A 10,634-nucleotide genomic window follows, 5' to 3' on the forward strand; every position below is an offset into this window, starting at 1 on the left:
CCAGAAGAAGAATCTCACATGTCAGCTGCTGTGTCCAAGGTGTTGTGTTTTGTTGTCTTTCAGTATCTTTCGTTGAGATGAGCATTTATGCACTGCGTGTCACTGGTGTGTTTGGCGATGAGGTATGATATATAAACATTTTGCTTAAGTGAGGCATAAACTAAATTTCGACCCTTTATTTCTAATGTCGTGGAACGACTCCAGTGTAAACACTGCCAAACCTGAACAGTAAGGTCGACATCAGACAGCAAGTTTGGTTCTCTCAAATAGCCATTGGCGCATCCATATGGTGCACAAATTTGACACTGAGTGAATTCTTCTAGATAGTGCAATGTACTGCATGACATGCTCCTGCTGTAGCACTGGTCAAGGTTAACTGTTTAGTATGGACAACAGTAGTCCATGAGCATCATATAATACAATCTGCAATTCTGAACTATACACTCAGAAACATGTCATGCAAAAGTCATTACATGCTTAAGATGCTCAGGTTAATGTCCCTGCGGTCAGCCAGTCTGAGGGACATGTCTCAGGTCATCACAATAGGTCCTCAGGCAGGATCTTATCATTCCTCCATGAATCTCTTTTGGCCAAGTGACAGTAGCCAAAAGCCAGCTATGAAATGGCGACGCAGTGCCAATCTTCGCCACAAGGCCAGGGGCTCCTCTGAATGGGAGGATGGCCCTCAAGAGTTTATGGACAGTAGCCAGCCATTATTTGCTCATAATCATCGCAGTGGAGTGCCCCCTTTCGTCCTGAAGCAAAGAACTGGCGCCAAACACAAACTACCCAACGAGCTCCGCGTTCTCAGCTTTGAGGACCTACCTGCTGCGGCACACCAGAAGACCCTCAGGGCCTCCAAACCGGATCATAAGCCGTTGGTCACGGATAAACGGGATGACGTGCTGTTTGGCCTGTATCCATGCCTCTTGGCCCTCACGCAGGGCAGGAGGAAAGTGACAAGGCTCTTTGTGAAGAGCGGTGAAGGACAGCAGAAGAATGACGGATTGCAGGAGGTTTGCGAGGAGGCCCGGAAACGTGGCGTTGAGATCAAGTGGGTCCACAAGAGGGACCTGGACAAACTGACTCAGGGGCGCGTCCATCAGGGGGTCTGTCTGCAGGCCAGCCCTCTGCAGTACCTCAGAGAGTGGGCGGTTGCACCTGAAAAGCCAGACCGCCGCAACAAAACCCCTCTCTGGCTGGTCCTTGATGGAATTCAGGACCCAATGAACCTTGGCGCTATTCTCCGTTCTGCTTATTTTCTCGGTGTGGATAAGATTGCAAGTAGCATTCAAAACAGGTGGGTAGTGCACTTTACAAATCATGTAGATGAATGGGATAAATTGACTGCTAGATATACTGCCACACATTCACATGCTTTTTGTTTCCCCTCTGACTGTGTTAGTTGTCCTCTCACACCTGTCGTGAGCAAGGCCAGCTCCGGGGCGATGGAGATAGCGGAAATCTACGGCTATGACAACTTGGAGGACATGGTTCAGGTGACTTTGTTTCTCCTGCGTAGTTATCTGCCGAAGGTTATGGAGTATTTAAATCATTCAACATTCTAATGGACTTTGAAGAAATCTGTTTCAAAGGCATTCTTTATTATTTCTTTGAAGGAAAACCAAAGAGTCTTCCAGGAAATCATTCTTTGAAAGAAATGCATCCTGGTCTGTTTTGACGTACGGTATTCATGTGTTGACATGACATTTGTCTTGCAGGTGAAAAAAGAACAAGGATGGCAAGTTGTAGGCACAGTAGGAATTGAGGGGAAGAGTCTTGAGACTCCTCCAGTGAATTGCTCAGATTTCCAAATACTCAAACCTACACTGTTACTGATGGGTAAGCTGTTACATGCTGAAACTTTAATATGTTTAAGTGGTAGAATTTTCATGACTTCTCTCTGCGTGAAGGCTTGCAGTATTGTGTTTCAGGTGTTCTCATAAGAAAATCTGAGTCTGATGTGTACAAAGCAGATCAATAAGTCAGAGTAATATGTATAACTATTTTATGCTATATTTGGTGTAAGCATCTTTAATACCGGTATGTAGAATTAAAGCACACGTTTAGAATGTGTGTTATAATATGCGTCAATGCAATATACTGGTGCAAATTAACCTTACCATGATATGCGTCAATACAATACTGGTGCAAATTAACCTTACCACTGTGTTGTGAAGTCTTTAGTCATGCCTGTGCATATTTCTTGTGTTGTGTGCTTGGCAGGTGGAGAAGGTGCTGGCCTCTCCACAGACCTGCGGCATCACTGTGATCACCTGCTCACCATCCCTGCTCGAAGGGACCTGCCTCCAGGGCTCGAGTCCCTCAACGTGTCCGTGGCCACAGGTACTTTCACTTCACTTCACCCTGGCCACTTTCACTTACATGCATTCACACACACGCTCACACACTGACGCGCACACACACTCACACTTTCCAACACAACAGTCTGTGAAGCGTCCTTGGGTGTTTTGAAAGGCGCTATATAAAATGAAAGTATTATTATTATTATTATTGTTATTATTACTTCAACATTCCTCAAAGTAGGGCTGCTCGATTATGAGAAAAATCAACATCTCAGACATCTCAGATTATTTCAGTCAATATTGATATCACAATATTTTTAGACAATATTTCTTTTAAAGACAAATTCATTGTGCTGAACAATTCACAATCTTCCCTCCCTTCAGCAGTTGGAGTGGAGGGCCATAGAGAAACACCCAGTGGTGTCCTGCGTGATTGTTGGGTAGCAAGTCTGCTTTGTGCTCTCAATGGTTCAAGTGGAGGGGAATGCATTGCACTTAGTGTAATCTACCTTTTAGCAGTATAGACAAATGGCAAAAATATTGTTTCAAATCGATATTATGAAATTTGATATTGTTTGACTGCGATATTGATATCACGATATTAATATTATATATTGCATAGCCCTACCTCAAAGCCACTTATCCTTAATAAACGTTAATACAGACAGATGTCAATAATATTCTACATTGTTACGACTGAGTATTGCCAACAAGCTCATGATACAAAACATATTATGATACAGGGGTTGCGACATGTATTGTTAAGAGGCCCAATACGATATATTGTGATTACGCCCATACTATTGAGCATACTAAATAAGCACAAGATGCAGGTATGATTATGCTGGGAAAGAGACAGCAGAATCATGCATGTATAGAGGCTTTATTCAGTAATTAATTGAAGCTTGATATTTTTTTTATCTTAATTTGTATGTGCCACTGTTTTTTTTACATTAATGCATTATGTGTGCCATGATACAAATAATGAAATGTAACTGGCCAGCCAAAGTCCTAGTGGAAGATGTATGCACTGCACTTACAGTATTTCTCTGTTCCCCCTCTTACAGGCAGAGTAGGCAGTGCCGCTCTATTGACTGCCAGTATTGAGCTTTTAATTTGACTTTGATTTTGAACTTAATTTGACTAACTGATGTATTTCTTTAATCCCTGGCATTGAACCGTGTTAACACCGTGGGATTAGGGAGATATTCCCCTCATGATGTCTTGTCTCCTTGTCTTGTCCTGTCTTGTCTCATCACCTCCCAGGTATCCTCCTGCACTCTCTCCTTACATCTCGATCCAGAGGACGTAGATGACAGGCATTTGTGTTGGCGAGCTTCCAGTGTTCTTCAACCCCTGAGGAATATTTCTGAGATAGCCATTAAGTTCACATTATGTTCTGGATGTATTAGATGTGGGACGTCCAGAATGTGTGCAGTATGATCTGGTTAGAGCAACACCTGCAGTCTGCCAATGTGTATGTTAATTATTTTCTGTTATGTATGAGAATGTAAGCTTTAATTATTGAAGGGGTGACTGTCAACTATTAAATCTCTTGTGCTGAAAAATAATCATTTGCACAGTCATTTTATGTTAGATGTTTTTTTCTATTATTTGACCTAGTAGTAATAGTATTTCCCACCAGAGTAGGATAGAAAACTTTGGTAGAAAGCTTGAAGAGGCATCTTGCTCTTCCAGTTTATATGTTGATCAACAGTGGGCACGGTGAATGGTGAGCAATGTGAGGAGAATTGAATTGAATGTGATGAGGCACAAGAGCTAAAAAATAACTTGCTCATCATCAGGTTGATATTGGAAATTGTTTGAAAATAGTGCTCACTTAATAACACACTTCGCATCCCCATGCATTGCACTCGTGGTCAGCAGCAATGGCTCTGAATGTTTATAAAAAACACACACACTCTGAAGCAGTTTCCCCTGAATGTAAGCCTCAGTTTTTAATCAATTTTACGCGGCACTACACATTAGCGGTTCTGTCATTTATGTGGCCTTTTGTTTCCTCCTCTAATCTCATTTTCACCATTCATTCCCTGGCATCATATGTATAGCTCTACTTCTCTGTCGCTCTTGCTCTCTCTCTCTCTCTCTCTCTCTCTCTCTCTCTCTCTCTCTCTCTCTCTCTCTCTCTCTCTCTCTCTCTCTCCTCACACCTTCCTTGCTGCGTCATTCTGGAAGAGCACCAGTAGATGGCAGTCTATCTTAGTTGTGTGACTCAGTGTCAACATCATCTGAGGGTCTCCTCTCTGCCATGGAGGAGGACTCATTTTGACGACATCTCTCCTCGTCTCCCTTCACACTGACTGGATGCGTGTATCTCTTTTGTGTGTGTGTGTGTGTGTGTGTGTGTGTGTGTGTGTGTGTGTGTGAGTAGTGGCAGGTTGGGTGGAGTGTGTGTGTGTGTGTGTGTGAGAGAGAGAAAGAAATGGAAAGAAGCGGCAGATTGGGTGGTGGTGTGAAGGTGCTGTGTGTGTTTGGCGGGATGGGCTGGTTGGGTCAGGTGACAGGGAGGATGGTTTATGATTAAAACTAAAACGGACCTCCAGATCGCGACCCAGCGGAGACCACGGCGGGCCAATTAAGCCCCTAATACCCAGAGCCATTAGACCTCTCTGTCTCTGCTCTGCGTGCCGTACCGCGTGCCGCCCCCGGGCGAGGGGGGCCTGCCTACGATGGGACATTAGGGGGAGATGGTTAATGTAATGACCCATTCTATGATTTTTACCGTAGAAAAATGATTTGCGGTGTCGGAGACTGCTACGGCGGTGGTGTGTTGGGATGAGTAAGGCAGACACGACACCAGGTCTGTCAGAGAGATCCTTGCATCTATTTTTTGCTGATACACATAGTCAATAGAAACAATGAGATGTCCTTACAGGAGGAAATTGGAGGAAATTCTCCACAGTCTGAGCCTACGTCAGCGGTGACAGTCTCTTGACACGTGGGGAAACCCCCGTTTTTGGGTGGTCCCCTGGTATTGTCTGAATGTGATGAAAAGTACAACTCTTCAAATTAATGTTCCTTTAACTTCAGATTGATTTTGAAAATTGCTTAAGTAGAGTATGGACAGTCAAACATGTCTATCAACTAACTAACTAACTAACCATCACCATTTGTGGTCAGCAGCATCGCAGACTTGGAATGTTTACCTCCCTAGTTTTTAATCAAGGGCTCCTCACTTGTCATCCTACATGGTTGATGGAAACAATGAAATGTCCTTACACTGGGAATACTCCAGTCTGAGCTACATCAATGGATACAGTCTCTTGACAATTTGTGATGACCCCATTTGTTTTTGATGGTCCCTTGGTTCTGTCACTACGTTTCAGTGAGGGTTCCGTCAATTGAGTTTCAGCCTTGCAAGGCACCCCGCCACCAAGGCACCTGTCACCAAGTGGTTCCGATCCGTCTACAGAGTCCTGTTTGGAAGAGGGGGTAAAAGCAAACAAACAAACAAACAACATATTCCGTCTGCCATTTTTCTTAGCCCTTTTAATTTCTTCTCTGCCTTTATCAGCTTTGAAGGTGTTTTTTTCTATTCTTTCTCTTTCTTTCTGTCTGTCTCTCTATTTTTCAATCATTTTCTGCTTTGATTTTTTTAAATTCATCGTCTTTTCTCTTCTCCTCCTCGGGTTTGAGATTGACTGACAGAAGCCTCCCTCCCTCCCCGGAGAGCTCCATTAATCTGTTTAATATGCCGGTGAAACAGTGAGGCAGGGGAGGCCAGCGCTACGCTAATGGAAAGCTGAGGCGCCGCTAGAGCTAGAGGCAGCCTTGCATATCTGACAGCCACAAAGGTGAGGAGGGGAGCGGGGAGGAGAGGAGAGGAGAGGAGGTGGGGTGAGGGGGGAGGAGGGGGGTGGGGGGGATGGGGGCTTGGGGTTGGAGGTGTAGCTGATTGTGTGTGCGTGTGTGGAGGGAGGTGGAGTGAGGAGGTGTGGTGAAGGGGGGGTGAGGGGTTTGAGGTGTAGGAGCTGCTGTGTGTGTGTGTGTGTGCACGTGTGTGTGTGTGAATGTGTTACTGGGCATGCATAGCCGCATTAAGGGTCACTGCTGTCACCTGCCGTAGCCCGCCACTGCATCATATTCGCTGGTTTAACATGCTAAGGGGCCCCCTACACTATGCTGCTCTGCCTGCACGTTTATACTTACCTGATTCTCACGAGGCAACGTTTAGGCACAAAGGGAACAGTTTGCCTGTGACCTATAGCACGGCAGTACAGCTTTTATGCTTGCCTCATAGAGGCTGAATAGGTATCACACTAAGTATCCATTCAGACAGGTTGGGTAATACCACATCAAAGGGAAAAGGCAAAATCAATAGTAAATGCATGCTTAATGGCATAAATGTAGTCTCATCAATGCTCACCCATGGACTATGATTATACTCTGGCTGTGCGCGTGCTCAGGTTAAGCCTCCTCCTTCCTTTGCTGGCCCTGCTGTCAGCCATGTGTGGTCTGGTCTGGCCAAAGGGAACATGGTGGCACTGATGCGTGATGGCTAATGTTTCTGGAATTAGCACACTGAGGAGTGATTGAGGACGAAGAAGGAAGCTTCTCTCTCTCTCTCCCTCTCTCCTCCCTCCTTCCTTCTTTCCTCCCTCCCTCCCCCTCCATCATATTCATTTTCCCTGTGCTAAATGATGCGGCGCCGCTCTCACAAATGAAAATTCTTCATAAATTTTATATGACAGTGTTTTAGTTCATTACGGCGGGTGAGTTATTAGCTAATTTGCTGGGGAGAGATTCTCAGGCACTTTGACTGAGCTGCAATGTCATGTGTGAGTTAAATGTGTTGAGATGACAAGGGCAGTACAGTATTTAAATGATGTATAGATGACTTGAAATACACATCTCCATTATATTTTGTCAAAACTTTTGTCTTGTACAATAATATAGTAAGGTGCCATGCAGCTGTGGAACCTGTTTCAGGCTAATTAACGATTCAGATGTAACATGTAGAGACGGTGGTAAACGCATTTTTAATGCAAAGTCTGAAAAACATTTTAATCATGTACATCAATAGTGCCCCTCGGAATGAAACAGGATGATTCAATAGTTCAATTAAATTGTTAACAATATATAATATTGAAGTTTGGGCAGGGATATAGAGAGGCTCTTGTGTTGGTGCTTAGTCTTGTGCCGTTTGATGCTCACACCAAATTGCAAAGTCTTTTGGACAAGAAAATATTGCTCATTCTGCATTTAATCATTTTCTTGTTTGGAATATAAGTGATCACAAACTATTTCAAAAGCATGCATTGAGCTATGCGTCCCTTCACTTCATTACGTTGGTCCCAGACGCCCGTTATTATTCTGGGCCCCAATGGTAAATCAAACAGTCTATGTACACTTGTTAAGTATAGCTGATTTTGGATCAACCAAAACTTTGATTAGGTTTAAGTGAACTAGTTAGGCTAGATTTATTTGTTTATTTTTCTTGTGCTATTTTTGTTTAAAATCATGGACATAGACATGAACACAGGCCAGGGACAATCAATTTGGACCTTAGGCTATCAAACAGGCAATGTTAAAGTGCTGATTACAACCAACCAGTATTTTTTCTACAGGTTTCACTGAATTAATTGGATTTGCGCCATTATTGTGATGCCATGTTTTATCATGGACATATGCCACTTAAAAACAACAACGTAAACAGAACTAAACTAAACAAACATAAACAGAAGCATGCACAGTTCATTGTGTTTTCAAGCTATATTTACAAGAATTTCAAAAGCTTTAAGTGGCCATTTTCCCTGTACAGAATGGCGAAGGTGAATGGCGATATTGGCTTCATCAGGCATGTGCATCGCTGACCACTCTTCCCCCAAGACTGATCATCCATACCCCCTGACTATGTAGTGCATTAAACGCTTTCATGACTGCATGCGAGCAGCAGAGCTGAGCATTTGCTCGGTGAATATCATGGATGGAGGGTTGGGGTGCATTCTTCAAGGAATCATGGAGAATACATTTGAATTCCTGGCATTTTGAAAATCCCTTTGAGCCCTTAACCAGTGTAGCGGATGGCATCAGTTCTGTGGTGATGGTGCTGCTGCAGAGTGGGCATGTTTTCAGGTTGTTGCAGGAAATTGCAACCTGGGGACTTCTGCTTGGCATGGACTAGAGGCGGGGAATGACATATTTTGCTGGCCTTGACACTCTGAATTCTCTCTCTCTCTCTCTCTCTCTCTCTCTCTCTCTCTCTCTCTCTCTCTCTCTCTCTCTCTCTCTCCGCCCATCTGCCTGACTGAATTGTCTTGGCTGTGTGTCTCGCTGACTGACTGTCAGACTGTCTGTCAGTTTTGTAGACAATCTTATGTAATGCCATCCCAGCATTTTGTTACTGCCATTCACAGTCATTTTTTGTTATTATTTCTTTCTTAAAAATGTAAGCCATTAGTATACCCTGCTAGAGTATACTTCTTTGCATATTTGATATATTCTCATCTGCGTATTCTATATTTTTCTTATCAAATTGCAGTAGCTGTCTCAGATGTTTTCATGGTGTCGTTTCAATTTCCATTTCTCCATTCTCAATCTCTCAATTAAATTCTCGCTTCTGCATTTTACTGTCCTGTGTTTGTATTTTTTTATTGGATATACTGTACATGTTTTTATTCAACAGTAAAAACATTGCAGTTTGCAACATGTCTGTATACCCTATAAATAGGTGTGTGTGTGTGTGTGTGTGTGTGTGTGTGTGTGTGTGTGTGTGTGTGTGTGTGTGTGTGTGTGTGCGCGTGTGTGTGTGCGCGCACCACAGTGTGTGTGTGTGTGTGCGCACGTGTGTGTGTGGGAAAGAGGTTATCGGGCGAGTGCGTGAGCCGGTGAGACGATAATGTAGCATGACACATCTGAAATGAGATCCCCGGTTGCCATGGTAAAGAGACAGAAGGGGACAGTCCTTCACAACGGCCCAATAAAACTCGAGCGCCTATATGATGTTTGGCCGCGGCATTAAGATCATATCCGCCATCAAGCCTCCACTGTTGTTAACGCTTGCCAAAGCGGAATGGCACTGCCGTTCGTTTTCACTTAGCAATCACTGAAGAGATTTCACAGTTTTTATATGCATCTCGGGTTGTGTGTTGACACATTCAATTTCTCTCCAGGTATAAACAGTTTCATCACGGGGCATAAGAGGGAGGTTGGTGTGTGTAGGGTGGTGGTGGTGGTGTGGGGTGGATCATCTTGGAAAACTATAATGAAATGAAATGAGGGCCTGGTCAACACTCAGTCATTAGTGTGTGTTGGGTATTTGAATAACCTTGATAATGGCGAGGTGGTGTCTGGCTTCATGAATCACACCCACCTCGTTCTCGTTCGTGCAACCAGCAGCCACCATGATGATTAGAAAGGCGTCATGACGAGTCTTGGGCATGCCAGCTCATCCACACGCCATCGTCTGCTTTGTTTTTCTCTCATGTTGAAGAATAAACAAGCAACTAACCAGCGGATATCTTGGCTCCGCAAATAAGCAATAATGACGACATTACCTATTGGCAGATTTTTTATGTGGTTGTCCCTTACACACTGTTGGAAGACTGTGTGTGTGTGTGTGTGTGCGTGTGTGTGTGTGTGTGTGTGTGTGTGTGTGTGTGTGTGTGTGTGCGTGTGTGCGTGCGTGCGTGCGTGCGTGCGTGCGTGCGTGCGTGCGTGCGTGCGTGTGTGCGTGCGTGCGTGCTTGATAGGAGACAGAGAGGTATTTACTGTAAGCTAGTAGTTAGTTTATTATAAATAAACAAAAGAGTATGCAGAAATGAGTCGTTAATGTAAGCAGGAAAATAAAGAGATTGTTAATACCTGCACATCAGGGTTAAATGTTTGCATTATCTTCATTTTAGTGGCTTGCATTTGTAGCCTGAATGTTGTTTGACTTCAGCAGCTGTTCAATGCTGAATGTTTACTGAAAGCATGATGAAAGATTTAACCATGAACCATGGTCTTACAATTCAATATGCACTTCATGCACTATATTCATTTTTCTTACTACAACATGTACTTCATTCATTCATTCATTCATTCATTCATTCATTCATTCACAATACTTGAAATTTTGCCCCTATATTGCCAAATGTTGCATTTCCTGGACCAAGCACAGTGTGGAGGCCTATGTCCGGATGCCATTGGCCTTTGCTTATGAGATAAACAATTTATGCCCATTAGTGAGATATATCATTAATTTAAAGTACTGTATGAGAACCTTATGATGTATACAATGCAATCGTCCTTGGCGGCTATATCCAGTGCCAACCTAATCCTTATATTGGGGAGATCTATATAGGTCAATGACAGGGTTTTGGGCTC

At 43.6% G+C, this 10,634-nt stretch overlaps 2 protein-coding genes across 3 annotated transcripts in view; both read left to right on the forward strand.

Annotated features, from left to right (window-relative positions):
* Positions 1 to 10,634, forward strand: part of lhx1b (LIM homeobox 1b) — a 97,244-nt gene that overhangs the window by 981 nt on the left and 85,629 nt on the right. The window lies entirely within an intron of this gene.
* On the forward strand, positions 41 to 3,877 carry mrm1 (mitochondrial rRNA methyltransferase 1 homolog (S. cerevisiae)). The gene is made up of 5 exons (XM_063203369.1): positions 41 to 1,300; positions 1,406 to 1,499; positions 1,722 to 1,842; positions 2,227 to 2,346; positions 3,573 to 3,877. Exons 1-5 carry the CDS (start codon positions 453 to 455, stop codon positions 3,620 to 3,622), a joined length of 1,233 nt encoding a protein of 410 aa, XP_063059439.1. The 5' UTR covers positions 41 to 452; the 3' UTR covers positions 3,623 to 3,877.

This window comes from Engraulis encrasicolus, chromosome 7 (assembly GCF_034702125.1).
Source record: "Engraulis encrasicolus isolate BLACKSEA-1 chromosome 7, IST_EnEncr_1.0, whole genome shotgun sequence".
NCBI classification, from domain to species: Eukaryota; Metazoa; Chordata; class Actinopteri; order Clupeiformes; family Engraulidae; genus Engraulis; species Engraulis encrasicolus.

Bases quoted from the DNA above. Each gene is read 5' to 3' on its own strand.
- mrm1 (XM_063203369.1), top strand. From the start codon at position 453: ATGTCATGCAAAAGTCATTACATGCTTAAGATGCTCAGGTTAATGTCC. The intron at 1,500-1,721 runs GTGACTTTGTTT...TTTGTCTTGCAG, and splicing joins ACTTGGAGGACATGGTTCAG to GTGAAAAAAGAACAAGGATG. The intron at 1,843-2,226 runs GTAAGCTGTTAC...TGTGCTTGGCAG, and splicing joins ACCTACACTGTTACTGATGG to GTGGAGAAGGTGCTGGCCTC.